General features: G+C 37.1%; 1 protein-coding gene across 2 annotated transcripts; it reads left to right on the forward strand.

Moving 5' to 3' along the window:
- The first annotated feature begins 1044 nt into the window (after positions 1-1044).
- LOC122666249 (uncharacterized protein At1g28695-like) lies at positions 1045-10285 on the forward strand. Of its 2 annotated transcripts, XM_043862409.1 has the most exons (4): positions 1045-1054; positions 5497-5563; positions 5676-6068; positions 9707-10285. In XM_043862409.1, the coding sequence occupies exons 3-4, from the start codon at positions 5688-5690 to the stop codon at positions 10247-10249; spliced, it is 924 nt and encodes a 307-aa protein (XP_043718344.1). In that variant the 5' UTR covers positions 1045-1054; positions 5497-5563; positions 5676-5687; the 3' UTR covers positions 10250-10285. The 2 variants fall into 2 exon arrangements, with proteins under 2 accessions (XP_043718344.1, XP_043718343.1); XM_043862408.1 differs by lacking the exon at positions 1045-1054 and having other exon boundaries at positions 5382-5563.
- The last annotated feature ends 9176 nt before the right edge of the window (positions 10286-19461 follow it).

Raw genomic sequence — 19461 nt, forward strand, 5'->3', positions numbered from 1 at the left:
TTTGTTATGCGCAGGGCTTGATTCCACGGAACATAGGCTGTTCCGGATGGACTCTTGACATTTTGTTAGATGGGAAATTCATTTTGTTAAATGCAAGAAGGGTTAAAAGCAACCATGAAATGGAACCAGAACTGTTAGCTATTCTCAACGGTTTTGAACTGGCTAAATCGAGAGGTTTGAAGCTGAAAGAAGTTTGGTGCTCTAACAATGTGCTACCTGGACTTCTTCCAACTCCATGTCATTCTCCGTGGCCTATAGAAGTGTTGGAATACTTTCTGCAGATTTTGGATCGCTCACTAGGCATTTTGTTCAAACATATGACGGACCCCTATCTGTTATGTCGGCTTAAGTCCCTAGCACAACAAACTTTGGCTACTAATGTACCCTGGATAGACGATAGCTGTACCTTTTCATCTACTTAATAGAAATTTTCTTTTCTTTCATCAAAAAAAAAAAAAAAAGAGCTCATGAGTGGACATGTAGAGGCATCGATCAAGGGGTTTTTTCATTTTATAGGAGTCAGGACAGTCATTTTAGGGGGTTGGACTGACCAAAGGCGAAGTCACCAAGCAAAGTTCCTTTTCCCAAAAAAAAAAAAAAAAAATTTCCAAACTTTGAACAATATTGTATTTGTTTAAAAATTTTCAAAACTTTAGTAGGTATGCGATTTAAGACCCAAAAATAAATATTAGCTCTAACATCAAAATGAGTGTGGAACCTTGAGCCTTCTTCCCATATTTGTGTTTGATGAAGGATATGGTAAAGGTTAGGCTCTCATGGTGAAAGGTTTGGTTATTTGTTGTTGTCTACAGAAAATAAACTTTAATTGATGTTACCAAATAAATGGTTGAGGTACTGTTTGGTGATGGAATTGCTGGTCATGAAAGAAACTAGAGATTACGAGAAAAATATTCCCCTGTTGATTCTCGGTTTGAATTACAAAGTACATCAATCATTGTGTATTACACAATGATTGATTTATGTGTCTATCTCTATCCTCAAATTCCAAAAAAAGAAATTTGATTTTTTATTTATTTCTTTTCTATCTATTTCTTGCCAACCAAATATGAAATTGCATGACAGAAAAATATGTCAATCAGTTTCTACTTTTTCATGACATAATAGACACTTGTTGTCTAGTTGGAAGAATCTTTGATTTTTTACGTGGGAAAACTTTTTCTGAGGATTTTCAAAGGAACAACTTGAATTTGAGATGGATTTTGAGTTTTCTAGCTGTCTTCCAACCTTTACATTTGTAGAAATTCCAACTCCAAGGTACCTAAGGGTGTCGGTGCAAGGTTTAGGTAAATTCGAAACCAAACGATTTAATAAATGGTTTCACATGTTGAAAATCGAAACCATTTATAAACGGTTTCGATTTAAACGGTTTTGGAGGGTTTTTTAACTTTTTTTATTCAAACGGCTATTTTTTAGTACATGTCTTTTAATTTATTATTGAAATTGATGTATGAATTGAATACTTATATGTTTTCTTTAAATAATTGCTTATTTGTACCGTTATATATTTACTAATTATATATTGTTATCACTAATGGTTAATTATTGCCATTACATATTACTAATATTTGTTTAGGTTTAAATAGTTTTCTAAAAAGTATATCATCGTTTTAAATGGTTCGGTTCAATTTAAACCGCTTAACTAAATAATCTCAATTTTAAAATAAAAATTGAACCATTTATTGAACGGTTTCACAATTTCGGTGTAAATAGCTCAATTCAATTTCAGTAAACGATTCTAGTTTGATCAGAGAATGTGGTGATTCTTAGCAAAATTACTGATATTGCATAAGCAATTTCTTTTGGGAAGGCATTTCAGATAAGGTTTTGATTCCACCTGTGAGTGTGCATCAATTCCTTGACTTTGGAGATCATACTGTGGTGGACAAATGGTGGTACTTAGAATTCTATGATTGATGGAATCCATGTTACCTTGTTGAAATCCAGATGGATGGGTTTCTGTACAAAGACGTTGTCCCTTCCCTAAATGAAAAACCTTCCTTTCGCTTAGATTTTAAAGGATAAAGCCTGATGATATATATGTAACAAATTCTGGCGGACAAGGGAACCTGTTGCTAGTAACCAAAATTTTCTTGTTCTAAACCACCCTGTCCTCCTAACCCGATTACTAACCGGTTGGTAATGGTGTTTGGTTGTAGCCCAATAGGTGTCCAATTGAGATCGACTGACACCAGCCGGTAACCAACCATTAATCAACTGTTTATAGTCCGATTAAGTCATTTAACCCTATTTAATCCGATTATAACCCTTTTATAGTTCGTTTCAAACCCAATTAGGGAGTTAACCCATTTTAAACCTGATTATCATGAACCCAATTATGAACCAATTAACTGACCACCGACAGAATAGAACGACTGAAAACATGTATTCATCAATCAAAGTTGTACTGTACTACTGTGTTGAAATAAAGCTTACTAGTTTTGGCATTTCTCCTACTGTGCCGGACAGGTTTTACAATAATCCAAATTCTTAAAGTTCTAATACAGCTGGCTTTCTTTGTCCTCTGTCGACCCTATGGTCTACCCTCCTGTGCGACTATTCTAAAAGTGACATCTCACAAACCTGGACTAGTCACTGCCTCACTGGTGTAACTAGAGTCCTGGACTTACTTTTTTTTTTTTTTTTTGATGTGTAATGAACCTGGACTTACTTGGTAGACTATAGGGGTGTCAATCAGTAGGTTCGGGCTGGTTGTGGTTCGGTTTGAGTCAGTTTCGGTGTGTGAGTGGTGAAACCGAAACCAAACCAATAAGGAAAGTTTGGTTTAGAGTTTACATCGGTTTCTTGTATTGGTTGGTTATCAGGTTGGTTTCGACTTCGGCCTGGTTTGAGTTTGATTTACCATACACATTTATATAAAAACTACATAAAAATTTTGCTTTTTAATAGGTTTCGGGTTGTTATCGATTTGGTTTCAGTTTCGATCTAGGTTTTGAACCGGTTTCGTGTTCTTTTTGGTTTTAGGGTCGTAATCCCCCAAATAGAAACCAACCTAATGAGACTTAGTCTTGGTTCAAGTTAGGCTATTTTGATTTGTTTTGGACCGGTTTATCCGGTTCAGCCACAACTTTGACACCCCTACTAGAATCCAATGCTGAATTGTTGATGCCTACAAGAAAATTCTAAGCTTTGAATGCCAATTAAGAACCATTCGTCTTTATGATATTTTTTGGTAGAGGGAGAGAAATGTATATCCTATCCCGCATGTAATGGCATCTCCCAATACCAAGTCAATAGCTGCACTGAAAGGGGGATTAAAATCCTCTCCAATTCCCCCATGGTGTAGTGCAATGTAGTTGGTGGAGAGGTTGACACTTGGTAGGTGTGACATCCAACAGTTTGAGCTGCACTGCCCATTTTTTTTTTATTTAAAAAAAATTATTTCTTCATGAGTTCGGCATCGTTAGATGTCATGCCTACCATGTATCTACATCTCTCTCGCCCCGCAAACTGCACAACACTGCATTTGTAGAGAATTGGAGAGGATTTTTATCCCTCAAAGGTGTATCTCAGGCTTCATACATGCATAAGGGGTTTACATCACATGGTCAAGTAGAAAAGAGAGTTTTAGTCAAGGAAGAAAAATTATATGGAAAGGTTGGTGTACTATATGTCATAATGCGACATTCGTCTAGAGGCCAATTCAATCCAGTGATTCCCTTGATGTCGGCTGGAAGGAAGGTAGGTATTAATTGGGGGAAAGGTATCTGATGTGTTATATCTCTATGTATGATTAGAGAAAGAGAACGCTACTTGGTTGCATGCATGGCCCTTGTGTCTAGACGTAGGACTAGGCAAAATGACCATCATGTCTCCAGGAATTTCCACCGTTCTCTGTTAAAAAGCGTATCAACCACGTCCTAGAAACATTGGAGCGAATGACCACCCCACCGCCCCTATGAAAGACGGAAATCATGCTCTCTATGATACCAATGCATGTGCTTTCATATGCCCCCATGCAAGAGTAGAAGCCATGCTTCCATTAGAGAATACAACTCATTTAATGCATACTTGAAAAGGATAGCTTATCCCCGTGACACTTTAGGATTGAAGATCCATTGGTCCATTCCTACTATCCAATGTGAATGGACCCCCATAAAAATGAGTTTGGATCAGGTCTCCATCCCGGGACGCATGGTGTCAAATCTAGACCCTCTATGGGGTGTGAGCCCAACACACCAGAGGTGGGTAATTACTATCAATAGAGTGGACCCACCATGCCCAACATCCCATCTAATCAGATTACTTACTGTTATTGAACTCTTATACCTTGAACCTTTCCTGGAAGGAAAAAATGATCTAACATATTCTAACTTCTATTTTGACTTTACTGACCACCACCACCTCCACCACCCACAAATATAGACTATAGAATGTGTTGTCTGTGACAAAGTCTAAATTTTAGTCGTATTTTGGTGCAATGGGCTCTCTGAGTCTCTGAGTTGTTATGACTTGTGAGGGATTGAAGACAATTGCATGATACCCTCAGGTCTCCTACTTGACCTGAGGGTTGAGGTATGATACAAGTATGACGCTTGATCTCAATTTAATTTTAAAGAAGCACTATTCACTTTACCCCAAATCTAAAGGTCTCTCCCCAAATTTTGGGAGATTTTTTCCATTGGGAATAGTTTTGTATTTTTAGGAATTAAGGTTTCTCTATATTGTAATGTGTCAAAGCACTATATATATGGGTAATCTCGCAAGGAAGTAGGTGTGTGAGGGTGTAACTTCTTCATCGGAATAGTGGAAGTTTTGATTTATCGCTAGGCCGTGAACGTAGCCCATTCGAGATAATAACCTTTTATAAGAGAACTCTAACTCATAAAGTACAAAACTATTCCTAGAGACCCATCCGGTCTAGTTCGGACAGAACCAAACATATGTCGAAATACATATCAAACCGAATATCTCGATAAGCTCTACAAGAATCAACGCCTATGGAACTGATGTATGCACTTTTAGGCTATTCTGACGCTTTTCGAATGCGAAACTATCTGTTGAAGAATCACCACAACACTTTCTGGACTGAGATCAGACTTCACCAATAACAGAGTGAACCACGTAAATCATATTGTTTCTCTGCTGCGTTGTTAATTCGTACCAATGTATTTACTAGAGATCTATATTTACAAGTCAAGAGAGATACAATACAGAGAATAGTATATATTCATAAAAAGATAAACAAACCTACCTATCGAAAAACAAAAAAAAGGTAAACAAACCTTTTGAGAAGTTAAATATTAGATATCTTTCTTGTGTACAGAGAAACAAAAAGTGTGAGAGAGGGAAAGCAAGATAAAGCGTTGAATAGTGGAAGATCCTACATCAACCATGAAACTCTTGATCTGAGAACACCCAAAAACCATTACTCATGGATTACTACTCCAAAAACAGTGTTTCAAACTTAGCAGTAGTGGCTGCTATGTTCGCCGGATTTCTATATCTCTGCATCAGCTGGTCTCCCTCTGCTTCCATACTTTTCTTTCCAACCCAGAACTGCCAATGCCCATCAACAAAACTGGTAAGCAATTTCAGTTAATTCTCTCTCAATCTTATTTAATTGGAATTACCCATTTCGTAATCATTTAGTTTTACTAAAATTTCAATCTTTTTCTGTGGTGGGTTCTCATCAGAGTGAAACAATCATGACTGGGCCAAAAGATGAGCTTGAGATGGTATTGGAGAGAGCTTCAATGGTGAACAAGACGGTTATAATTGTTATGGTTAACAAAGCTTATGCAGATGGGGGAAGTCCAGGGAAAACGATGCTTGATCTATTCTTGGAGGGTTTCTGGGTAGGAGATGAAACCAGAGGTTTGGTGGATCATATCTTGCTTGTGGCCATGGATCAAATAGCCTTTGACAGGTGCAAATTTATGAAACTTCACTGCTATAAATTGGAGACAGAAGGTGTGGATTTTGGAGGTGAGAAGTTTTATATGTCTCGGGAATTTATAAAGATGATGTGGAGGAGAACTCTGTTTCTTGGTGATGTTCTCAAGCGTGGATACAGTTTCATCTTCACTGTAAGTAGTTCTTTCTAATTTCCCACCATTATTATTGTCTTTGTTAAGCTAAAGTTGCAGACTTTTTGAAATAAAATGAGATATGGAATAGATTCTCGTGAGGGAGGGGGAGGGAGAGGAAAGACAAGCGAGCACTAAGCTTGAGGTTTCGTTTTCTTCCTTTACCGGTGGGTCAGATTGGTCTCACCATTCTTTGTTCATAGTTCATAGTTCATAGGTTGTTGCCTTCCTAATAGGTAACCCGACCCGACCCGATAAGTTAGTTAGGAATTAGGAAACATTAGAACACTTAAACCAGGTTTATGTTTTTCATACTATGATATGATAATGATTTGAAGCAGAAGTTTAGAACTACAAGAACCATTAGCCATCACGCAGGATTAAGATTTCATGTTTATAGTATTACGAACCACACTGATCCGACCCATTTCCCATTTCCAAGGGGAAGTGGACAAGAGAAAGTGATTTTTCTGTGTTCAATTATTGTGATTGCGATTGATTGCGATTGCGTGTCTATTAGTGGTGTCACAAATTCCCTTCCCTATTTTCAGGGAAGCAAAGTTCTCCACGATATGGATTTGGGACTATCACCCTCTCACATTGTGGTTTTTTATTTTCTCTCTCCTACTGATTTTGTAGACCTATGTGGACATGGTTCATAATCTCGGATCGGGTCGATCAAAATCACCCGAATTGAATCGGTTCCAGTATTAGTGGATTGGTCAATCTGGTTGGATAGCCCGAATCTTAAATGGTTCCTATTGATCGTTACTAAAATGTCTTGTAATCTCGAGGTTGGATTGGTATCGACTATGGTTATTTGATTTACATTTTTTTTTTTTTTTTTGATGAAAGTGTAATCACACAAACCACACAACAATCCCAAAAGATTAATCGACTTTTAGGACCATAACATGGCGAATATGCACAACACATACTACATTCACACACCCGATGTGGGACTAAACCCTTTATATTTTTTTTTTTGACAACTGATTCCAAGACCTACTCAACAAAATCAAGTTTTTGGCCACTTTTGACCAATTCGTACTGATTTTCACCGGTCCAAATCAATTTTCAGCATCAGATTTGAGCGATCCTGAGATTACTAACCATGCATGTTGGTGATACCGTTTTTTCACATGTTATAGATATGTTGTGTAGAAGAACCCATCACAAGGGTTTGAGAGGAATGAGAGGAACTCTCTTCCCTTTTTTGCCAACAACCTTTATTGTTTAAAATCCCCTCCAAAAAAATATTATCTATCAAGTAAAAGCTCCTTTAATTTCCTTTGTGGTGATTATTTTTGTTACAAGGAGGCTAGGTTAATTATTTTGACAGATGACTGAATCTAATTGGTCAAAATTTTAAAACAAGCCCATTGTGGTGAAAAACATTTTCATAAATATTAAGTGGAAAAGAGTTGGATATGTCGGCAGCTTTCCATAAACTAAAAACATACATCAATCATATGGCTGGACGCAGGAGGACAAGAATGTCTTTTCAAAAGAGGAAAGATAGAAAATGACACATGTTAGGTATCCTTGCAATGTTTCCGAGCCTTTACCCATGTTAAGAGGAATCCAAGATTGTTTCATTTTACCCTTCCTGTGTCTGGATGCAGACACCACGCAGCCTAGCAGCCATCATTTTCTAATATAGATAGTTTCAAAAAGTGGGATATTCTATGGCAAAACTATTGAACTTATTACTCTTTCCCTTTAAGTTTGTTTTTAAGTTGTACTTTATAAGATTAAGCTATTATTAGTTACTGAGCTGAGTAATACAGCTTAATTGATTTACCCAAATTATATTGGGAATGAAAGATTAACCAGTATCACACTAAGGTTGTGGTCTACCAAACGTTTCTTCTACACAAAGCTAACTAGATTTTAGGTATATGTTTTTCAATTAGTAATAGGGTTTACAACTAGAGACTCTAATAATGTTTTGTAGACCCAAGAATCAAGTGTTACTGACTTCTTCCCAACCTTACTTTACAAAGGAAAGAGCAATGAGTTTGCTTAAATTGAATCTCTTGCTAAACTGGTGCTAAACATAATTATAAACCAATCAAATCAAAGATGATTCGCATAATGAGTTGAAACAATACATTGTATTTCATGAAAAAGAAACACCAAATGGTAGACAAATTTGGAAACTAACTTCAAATTTAGATAAAAATTTAGTTATGCCATGTGGATTGATGATGTCACAATTCTAACCATTGGATATCTAGAGAATGGTTTAGATTTGCCACTTATCAAATTAATATTTAAACTCAATCAAGAACGTACCTTAGGTAGTGTTGTTATATATATTGGATTTGTTTGACCTGATATATATTTGAATGGGTTGGAGCTTCGCTGGCTCAGCTAACATAACATGGATCCACCACCCCTTACTGTCTCTCAATTAGGAAATTTGTCGGGAATATTCTTATAGTTTGCTTTTCTCACTAGTAGAACAATTTGGATCCTTTGCCGTATTGCAAGATGTGCGTCAATGAGTACTTCCTTTCTCAGATTAAGAGAAGTTCTTAATTATAATTTTCTTAAACTAAATAAATACTCTATACGTAATCCTCACTTCAAGAAAAGATTAACAAAAGTCTAAACATTTCTTTATTGTGATAGTTAATTAATTGCATAACTTATAACATAGTCAACTTTGTTTTACTCCCATTTTAAGGGATTAAATAGAGTTTAGACCAGCTAATTGTTATGATAAATTCAATGTTCAAGGGAAAAATAACTACTAGAATACATGCCATCACAATGCATGGCTGCATAAATCTCTCCGTGGATGTTGCGGCCTTGCATGCATCATTTACTTGGACCATTTATATATATTATGGGAAAATGTTTTCTGCTCCTGTGTTAGACACATGGGGGTGGACGAAATGATTGGTTTGCCCCATTCTATCCCATGTGTCTGGGCATATTCTGTGACAATGTGTGCTCTCAAACAGAGAACATCGCCCCATATATTATATTGTCACTAAATTATCTGTGCTAATTAGATAATATTAGAGAAGGACACGAAGCGGCTTATAGAATTGACTAATTTTTAATCTATATTGACATTTTAATTAATAAATAATTAAATGCAATGCATAAAGGACAAATGTGGTGGCTTTCTCCACCTGTTTGTCTTGTATCTCGTGAGATCTCTCGCAGGCACTCTCGTTCTATGTTTTCTTAATACTATCTCACTGGGTGGCTTCGGCTGCCCTCCCTTGATCAAAAAAATACCAGCTGCTACATGCAAGCATTAATATTATTGGAATTTTTAAGAGTGTGTGATCGCAAGATGGTATTTAGAAATTTATACTAAAACTCTATAGGAGTTTGTGATCTAGGATGGGGGTGGTGAACTTTCACTGCGTGGTGAAGGAAAACTTTTTCTTATTAAGTTAAAGTCTTGTGAATTACTTGTTTATAAAAATCTAAGGTACTGTTTGATAACGCTTCTGCTATTTCTATGTTGAGAAACAATAAAAACAGTTTTTTTTTTATCATTTCTATGCTGAGAAACAATTTTTGGGGTGTGCAATAGAGTTTGGTATACCTGTTTCGAAAACATTTCTAGGAACACATTTGGAACGTGAATTCATTTCCATTTATTATTGTTGCAGGATATGGATGTAATGTGGCTGAGGAACCCATTTGTAAGGTTAAGCGGAAACCAAACTGATGATCTCCAAATAAGTTGCGACGAGTTCAATGGCTATCCAGAATCCAAAGACAATCTCATCAACACAGGCTTTTATTTTGTTAGATCAAACAACAAGACCATTGCTCTATTTGATTCATGGTATGACATGAAAGATAGTTCTCCAGGGATGAAAGAACAAGATGTTCTAATCAAGATGATGCATCTGGGTATGTTTGAACAATTAGGGTTGAGAGTGAGGTTCTTGGATACTCTCTATTTTAGTGGATTTTGCAGAGATAGTAGAGATTTTAATGCAGTCACAACAGTTCATGCGAATTGTTGTCGAAGTATGAAAGCTAAGGTGGTTGATCTTATGGCTGTTCTTCGAGATTGGACCAAATATAAGAGAGTGACCATGAAATATAAGCGTTTAGCTGGTAACTCAACATTCTTTAAATGGTCACCTCATAGTGCTTGTTTCAAGTCATGGATAGGGTTCAATTTTAGTGCACCTGTACCATAGATTTTATTTATTGTATGCATGATTCTACTACTTCTAATCTAGCCCATTTGAGATTATAGAAGAATATATATATATAGAAAATTAGGAAAAATATTATGATTTTATTTCAAAAAATAAGTCTTTAATTTTTTTTAATAATGAAAAAATTAATAAAATGTTTAATTTAAGTTCATATCATGTGTCAACTGGCATTTTTCTCATATATTGCATAAACAAAAACAAGGTCGTACCCAGTGCACAAGGCTCCTGCATTTAGCAAGGTCTGGGGAGGGTCAGATGTACACAACTAGCCTTACCCCTGTTTCCAGTCTCATATATTGCATAGAAGGGTCTAAAACTTATCTTGGTTCAGTAGAACCATGAACCAAGTGGATGTGTAACTCGCCCACAGGGATAAGGAATTGGGTTTTTCATTGAGCTAAGCCCAATGATCCAGTTCGAATTGCACTGGCAAGCATCTCTATGTATGTTCATGTATGCCTGTAAATTTTCTTGATAGACAATATAAAATTTAGGGATAATGTTTTTGGCATTGAGACCGTAGGATGCACTCAGACACATGGGGGTGGACCAAATTTGGCTTTCAATTCTCAAATCTCAATAACAAGACACCCAACTAATTTATCAGTCAAGTTGAAAAATTGTCTATTGGTTCCAAGGACTTTCAATGTTCCGATGATAAGGAAGACTTAAGGGAACATAAAGCAAATAATTGAAGATGACTGAAATTGATTATGATCGCTCTTTCAAAAGATGAAAATACATTAACAAGATCCCACGGAGGGAATGTTCAAACTATAAAAGCTAAGCTACTTTTTTTTTGGTAAGAAGAACTAAGGTATTCTTGATTACTCCTACTCCTAAAAAAGATAAAAGTTTAAATTTGTTGATTTGAGGAAAGGTCATTTCTGCTCGTTCTCTGCATAAGTGACCAATAATTTGGCCAGGTCCAAGCAAACCGGCCAACCTCATTTTACTCCTCTTTTCTAAGTCAGAGTCATTTTAAATCCAATTTTGCTGGCCCTCTTTTTATACTTAAAATAGGGCACAAACAAAATCAGAACCGAATCAATCATCAATCAACTTCTACAATATATGTTGCGTAACATAAGGCTTATAGATTTGGGATTCAAATTCTTAAAGGAGTTAATACAGCTGTCTCTCTTTGTCCTATGTATTGTTGAATGTTGACCCTACCCACGGTTCACCCTCCGCTGCCTGCGTACTATATGCAAAAACCAAATATAACACTAATAAGTATTATAAAAAATAGTAATAATAAGACAATAAGAGGGTTTTTATCTATCATGTTGAGTGCGGCACCATTGGATGTCTAGCTGCTACAAATCGGCATCTCCACCTTGAACTGCCGCAGTGCACAGTTTTAGGGAATTGGAGGGATCTTTATCCCCTCTAATTACCTGTCTGGCCCAGTTCCTTAGTACCCCTAAGAAGGGGGTGCAATGACCACCCTACCCCTGCCCAAACAGTCTACCCAGGTGGGGTCCACCTAGGGGTGTCAATTTGGTCCGATTCTAGGCTATCGGTCCAGTTACAGCCTTAAGTGGTTAGGATCAGAACCGGACCAATAAGCTAATCAATTCCAAACTTGAGATCCAAGACCATTAATTAATGTGTGGGCTGGTTCCGATTCCTAAACGGTTCCAGACAATTAAAAAAAAAAAAAAGTCCCTAACAAATGCTACATATATCTAATAATATTATAATAAGACAATAATTTCAATCACATGACATATCTCTTGTTTTGTATTAATTAATAAGTAAGAACATCACAACTCTCATAAGTTAGGAATATTTTAAGGTATGTTCTTAAGTTAGCATTCCCAAATGGACCTTTAAATTTATAACCAAATATTTGGTAAAATAGCACATGATACAAATGATACCAACCAAAATCGAAAGACCAAAAAATACTAGGGTTTAACTTTAGCTCTCACAACCTTGAGTCCAAAGAATTATATAACACATGGCCAAATGTTCTCTGTGCAGCAGCGTAGGCTGCACCCATACACATGAGGGTGGGCAAAATGATCATTCTACCCCCTGAATGGGCAGCCCATGTATCTGGGCGCAGCCTATGCTGTTGCACACAGAACTTCCGCCCATAACACATAGGATTATGATGTGAATTTGTTCCAGTTCTACCGGTTCCTAATTGGTAGATTTGGAACTGGACCAATAACTTATCGGTTGATCTGAAAGCAGACCAAGAAGCTAATGAGGGTCGGTTCCAGTTCCTAGCAGACCGGTTCTAGTGCGATTACCGGTTCGAATCCAAAATTGACACCCTTAGGTCCACCCCCTTATTAGAGGCACTAGGGAAGTGTGCCGGGTATAATTTTTTGGAATTGGAGAGGATTATTTTCCAAGATGGAATCCATACTTGAAGGATGATGTCCTTGATTCATGGAAAATGTGTTAAAATTAATTTGGTCTCGGCCCAACATTGCGAGTTTGGATCTTCTCGAAGGACATTGAAGAGGATTTCTCTCCAACTACTTTCTCCTTATGCCATGTTCTCCATTCATTCACGGAGTGAAGTTGAAGAGGATCCGTAGTCCAAAGGCTCCCTTGAAACTAGAAAGGGTGAGAAGTCAAATAAATAAGATAAGAGTCTTCTAAATTGATGAACTGAAGAATCATCCATTACTCACTAGTCGCTCATATCATCATATGACGGATTACTCCTCCAAAATCAGCGTTTCAAACTTGGCTGTAGTGGCTGTCCTGTCCGCCGGAGTGCTCTATCTCTGCATCTTGTCTCTCTCTGCATCCGCACTTTTCTTTCCAACCCATAACTGCTGCCAATGTCCAACCAAATTGAAGGTAAATTAAGCATTTTCTTTCTCTCAATCTTACTTTTATTGGAGTTAGGAAATGGGTTCACTTAGTTTAATTTAATGAAATTTTAATATTTACTTTGGTGGGTTCTGAGCAGAGTGAGACAATCATGGCTAATGTTGGGCGGAAAGATGAGCTTGAGATGGCATTGGAGAGAGCATCAATGGTGATGTACAATAAGACTGTTATAATTGCTATAATTAACAAAGCTTATGTTGATGGGGGAATTAAGGGGAAAACGATGTGTTAGAAGAACACTGATATCAAAGGAAGAGGACAAAGAAATAGCCTGAGTCGAATGAGAACGCTCTGTCTTTAAGACAGTATTTGCATCCTATTACTGCACTGGATTGCAGCAAATCTGCCTCCCAAGAAAACAAGTTGGACTGATTACTGATTTGCAGAGACAGTAATTACTTGAAATTATCAGAGAATTGAGAATTTATTAATGCCTGACTAACTGAAATCATACCACAAAAATTGAATGATTTGGGCTGTCCATTTCACCTCTATTTATAGTGGTGGATGTATCTCTTCAAGATACCTCATGGAATAGGTGTGTCCATTGACATGAGTGGATAAGATTAAAAGATTCTAATCCAAGCAGTTATATGTAAGTGTATCTTGAAGATATCCCATGGTATAGGTGTGTCTCTTGGATCAATGGATTAGATTAAAAGATTTCAATCCAAGTGCTATGAATGCACCTATGCAAATGGATATGTACGTCTCTTTGAAGATACATGTCCCTTAGCCAAAAAATCAGGCCAACATTGAACCAAAGAATGATCCAAAACCGCAAAAAAAAAATCAGGTTAATATTGAACCAAATAATGACCCAAAACCATCAACACAATTATTGAAAAAATTCCAACACGATGCTTGAACTATTCTTGGAGGGATTATGGGTTAGAGAAGACACTCGTGGTTTGCTGGATCATCTATTGCTTGTGGCCATGGATCAAATAGCTTTCGACAAGTGCAAATTTATGAAACTTCATTGCTATAAATTGGAGACAGACGAGTGTTTTAAGCATGACATCATTTCCATGCTACCACATCTTTACTTTAATTTATTTATAGAAATAAATATTTTTCAAACAAAGTTGCTGTAAAACTCAATTGTGATGCTAGTCTCAGGGCAGATCTTTCTCAACGAGGCCTTGGCTATGCCATTTGAGACCATCATGGGAAACTCCTTTTTGCGGCGTCAGAGCCCTTCACTTTCACTGATGTTCTTGTTGGAGAAGATCTAGCCATTTGTAGTGGGCTTTCACAAGCTAAGGATGGAGGATTCAAGAGGGTTGAGGTGGAATAAGATAATCTCAACCTTATCTCGTATATTTCTTCACCAAATCACCCCCTCTCCTCCTCCAGCCAATTGTGATGGATATTATTCAATTAGCCCAAATCTTTCATTCCTGTACTTTTGTTTGTATTCCTAGAGTCCACAACAACCTAGCTGATACTCTGGCCCGGAAGGCTATATCCGAAACATGTAAGATATATTGGCCACTTTCCTCTCCGTGGATTCAGGATGTTTGTCACTCTGATTTCATGTGTTTTTCATGTTTAAATGAATGAATATTGGTTTACCAAAAAAAGAAAAAAGAAGTTGTAATTATATTTTTTTTGCTTTGTTAGTATAATATACATTTTATTAATTAGGGTAAATCCTCTTGTGGCTGTTCTTGAAAATGACATACATAAGTCTACATAAAGTCATTTTCTCATTCACATGAAATTTCTCCACCACGGGCATCGGTACCAAGGGGAGGGGTAGTTTGAGTTTCGACCCCTAACAATATGGGGTGAGGGGATTGTTCCTTCACCACACTTTTACTTATTTTAAAATTTAGTTTTTTTGGAAAATAATGCTTCTTGGTCATGTGGCTTGCGTGGCTCCTGCGCCTAGACATAGAAGTACGTGAAAGTATTGTGTTGATCCCATGGAAATGCTGAAATCCCGCCCAAGTAGATAATTGTATGTGCAGGCTCTAGAGTGTCAGGCAACAATGATCTTTTTTCCTTATTTTTTACTTTCGTTTAAATAACTTTTGGGAATAAAGAAAATCGTAGTTGGAAAACCATGTTTTCTGACTCTACTCATCTTCCAAAAAAACTTGATGACTCAGTCTTGTCAAACCCGATCAAGGCCTATCACGTTTATTCTTATTTTTAATGCCATAAATATGTATAAATTAGTAAAATCAGATATATACAGAAAAATATGTGATAACAAAAAAAAAATCAAGGAATCACATATTAATGCATTTTGAGTTTATACCATTGAAAAAGAAAAATCAGTCAAGGAGTTGGGGGTTTCTTAGGGCTTGCATGATAACACTTTTGTTTCTCTATGTCTCTGTTTTTTGGTTCCTGGGAACAAAAAACATAAGAAAAATCCGTTTGTTAACACCGGTTCATTTTTTTGTTCCTGGGAATAAACCGGGACAAAAATGTTGTTGAGAAATTGAAAAATAGAAGCTCCAATTTGAAGCTACTTTGTCCCATAAATAAAAAGAAGAAATAAGGGAGGAGTTGTTCTTTAATGAGCACAAGCTTAATTTGATGGGCAACGCAGTAATTTCATGTTCAAAATAAAACAGCCCCTTCAATGCAACTTCAACCACCACCACCATTGACGCCGCCACCACCTCCACCACTACTGCCACCTCTACCACAACCAACTCCACCTCCAGCATTGCCACCACCACCTCCTCCACCCGCCACCGTCGCCACCTCCACCTCCACCAAATTTTTGGGTATTTAATGGCATTTTTGAATTTTATAGAAGTTCTAGAAACAAAAATGATTGTGCATAACAAATGCATTTCTGTTTCTTTTTTTGGCCAAGAAATAGAAATTCTATATGTTACCAAACGTGTTTTTTTGCCCAGAAATACAAAAAATCATTTCTGGAATAGAATCATGTTTCAAAAACAGAAGTGTTATCATGCAGGCCCTATTTTAGAATATGTATTTATTATTTTTATTCAATCGGTTTCTAAGTGAATCAGCTTTATGGTTTTTTTTTATGTTTTTTTTTTATATAGGACTAAACCTAGTGAGTCCTAGCTCACATAACCTTCCCCAATATTTCTTTCTGGAAAGAGAATGCTACTTGGTCGAATGCGACGTGCGGCTCCTATGCTTAGACATAGGGTTGTACAAAATGACTAGCATGCCTTCGGAGATTTCCACCTTTCCATGGGGGTGTGGTGGTCATTTCGAACAATCCTGTGTCCAGACGCTAGAGTCGCACGCACCGCATGCGACTTGGTTGCATTCGTTTCCCCATTTCTTTATATCTAGTTGATGTTTACATCATTGCCACTTCTATATTACTATTCTTTTAAGGTCCACGAGTCTGGGTCATCTCCAACGACATTGAAGAAGATTCCTCTCCAATAACCTTCTCCTAGTGCCATGTTTCATATCGATTCACGGAGACTTAACTCTGTTTCCTTTTTTTTTTTTTTTTCCTTTCTCTCCCTCTTTTTTAGGAATCCTGAATCCATAAAAAGTGATTGAGTTCAAATAGGTAATTAAGATTAGGGGAAAAGATTTCTACTTGGTGGTGTTTCCAACACCCTCTCACTGGGCATCATGAAATGATGCTTCTACCCCTAGGTAGATACTCAGGCATGCTCCCCCATTGGCCCTAATGCTTGTGTAGAGACCATGCGACCAAGTAGAGATCTCTTGGCCGATTAGATTATTTACCGAAAAAATTAGGTAATTAAGATAGGAATCTTTAAATCATGTCGCAATCGTTATAAAACTTTACATACAAATCGTTAAAGTTTAATTTGAAAGCATTGACGAGACTATTTATCATGGTCTATCGTATCGTTTGCGATACGTATCGGTATCGCCATGGTTTGAGGTATCGGTATCATATCGCTCGTATTGGGGCAATATGTAACGGTTTCAATTGTGGCTGATCCCGATATTGTGCCGATATCATATCGGTGACAAGGTATGGACAAGGGGTAAAATAGTTAAATATCCTCTTTTAAAGGGAAATCAAGGGCAATTTTATCAGATACGGCCGATCCTTGTTGATACCATAGCGGTATCATATTGGTTTTGCAAGTGACCGATACCTAATCCAATACCATGCACTAAAATCATGGGTTTCAGTAATCGATAGCGGTCTCTACTGATCTAAATCGGTTAGGTTTACCCCTACTTCCTTAAAAAAAATTAGATTTTTTAATTTAAAAATTTACCCTTGTCTGTACTGGTCCACCAAGATGGGATCGGCCAGGAATCGGTATTGGTTTCAACCGATACCAATGCGAATCGACCAATCCAATACTGTATTGGTGAAATGGTACTGAAAAAAGGAACAATAGTGGAAAAAAAAAATCCTATGTTTTAAAAAAGAAAATCAGGGGTAAACTTATCTGCCACAACCGATCAGTGTTGATGCCATATCGATATCATATCGATTTTATAGGTGATCTATACCCAATCCGATTTGATACCGTGCATTGACTCTCGGCATTGGTAAGCACCCCAATAATAATTTTCTCACTATCCTTTTGTAAGACCAAATCGATAGTTGTTCATCGAACCAATGGGTTGATGTTTGCGAGAGCGAGAGCGAGAGAGAGAGAGAGAGAGACGTCATTATAATGCAGAACATGTAAGAAAAGTCTAGCTAAAACATCAAAAAGGGAAAAGTGGAAAACACAAACTAAGATGTATGTATGTATGTATGAGAACCCATGGCCCATGGGTGGATCGAATTGGACGATGGGAGTCGTTGAACGTGTCCTAAGATTCTCAGAGGTTAAATTTGTGATATTGAATCGCCACTGTGAAAACAACAGTGAGATGATGAAAAATATCCATATTGAACTCAAACAAATATCACTACATAAATATCCTAAAATTCGTATGGATGCAAACATAGTATAATCTACATACAAATAACAAAATAGAATTAAAACACAAAACAAATCAATTTGAAAATTTGTTGGAAAATGGTCATCACTTACTTAGGACAACAACGATCCTTTGATACTCACTTGGCCATCATTCTTTCAATAATATACCTATTAAATGAAATAAGAGGTAAAAAAAAAAAAGGTAGAATTACTTGTTTTTGAAGTAATAGATGGATCAAGAGGTTGTTCATGACGTTTAGGATGTATAGACGTCAGGGTCCTCTACTGCCGAGCTGTCCCTACTGCCGTGTGCGCCCTAGACACAGCAAGGTGACGAAAAGACCACCTTACCCTTGCCTGAGCACCTTTCCCAAGCGAGAGTAAGGCGGCCTTTTCCGCCTTGCTCTGTGTGGAGCACACGGAAGTAGGGGCAGCTCGGAAGTAGAGGATCCAGATTCGAATGTATAGACTTCAAGTTGCAATGAATTCTCAATGCAAATCTGGAGTTCCTACACTGTACTGATAATCAATGTTTCTAAGCCACATGTACAAATAGATATATCGTTATGTATAGACATGTTTATTATTTGTAGAGACATTCAAATGGACCCAAGTTATAATCCAAAAAGATTAAATATATAGAATGATATAGGCTAAAGGTGTTGTCAGGTAATCGTGAATTGGCCACCAAGATACAACAGCCTTATGGAAAGTGTTGTATATCCAAAATATATAGAGAGAGAGAGAGAGAGAGAGAGAATATCGTTATTTACCAAATAAAATGGCCTGGGACATCCTCTATTTATAAAAGAAAAATGTCTCTTGAATGTACCCCTTTAAATAGATGTGCCTCTTAATTTCAACGAATGAGATTTAAAGATTTCAATTTGAGTTTTGTGAGTGAACTTGTACAAATAGATATTTCTTTACATATAGACATGTTTATTATTTGTAGAGACACCCAAAGGTGCCCGAGTTCTAGTCCAAAAAGACTAACTTTGGGTCAGACCCAAAATTGGTTCAACAAAGAACCAAAAAGATAATTGACTGCTATGGGACACATGGCCTAAGCTTCTTCGGTTTGACACGACACACGCGTATGTGACACATGGGAATAAGGATACATTTCTTCTAGGAACCCTACCCTTAGTTTCCCAGGACCTGACTGTCCTCCAGCCGTGGTGGGAGCTGGAGGATCCACCCCAAAAAAAACGAGGGGGGGGGTGGGTCGCCTGAGAAAAATGACCCAAATACCCCTATTTTTGCTCCAGCCCAACTTCCTACTTATTAACCATTTGACACACTCACTTACAAAGTGGGACTAAACAGTCCTCACAAAACTACCTCTTTCTCACATGGTTTTAGTGCATGGTATCGATCAATTTGGAAATCAATACTGTATCAAATTGGTATCAGCTTATCCTTCAAAAATAGATTTTTTTGATCATTTTA

This window comes from Telopea speciosissima, chromosome 6 (genome assembly GCF_018873765.1).
Source record: "Telopea speciosissima isolate NSW1024214 ecotype Mountain lineage chromosome 6, Tspe_v1, whole genome shotgun sequence".
Taxonomy (NCBI): Eukaryota; Viridiplantae; Streptophyta; class Magnoliopsida; order Proteales; family Proteaceae; genus Telopea; species Telopea speciosissima.

Excerpts from the sequence above, each read along its gene's own strand:
- LOC122666249 (XM_043862408.1), top strand. The coding sequence starts at position 5,414 with ATGGATTACTACTCCAAAAACAGTGTTTCAAACTTAGCAGTAGTGGCT. Across the intron at positions 5,564-5,675 it reads AATGCCCATCAACAAAACTG|AGTGAAACAATCATGACTGG; the intron begins GTAAGCAATTTC and ends GGTTCTCATCAG. Across the intron at positions 6,069-9,706 it reads GATACAGTTTCATCTTCACT|GATATGGATGTAATGTGGCT; the intron begins GTAAGTAGTTCT and ends TTATTGTTGCAG.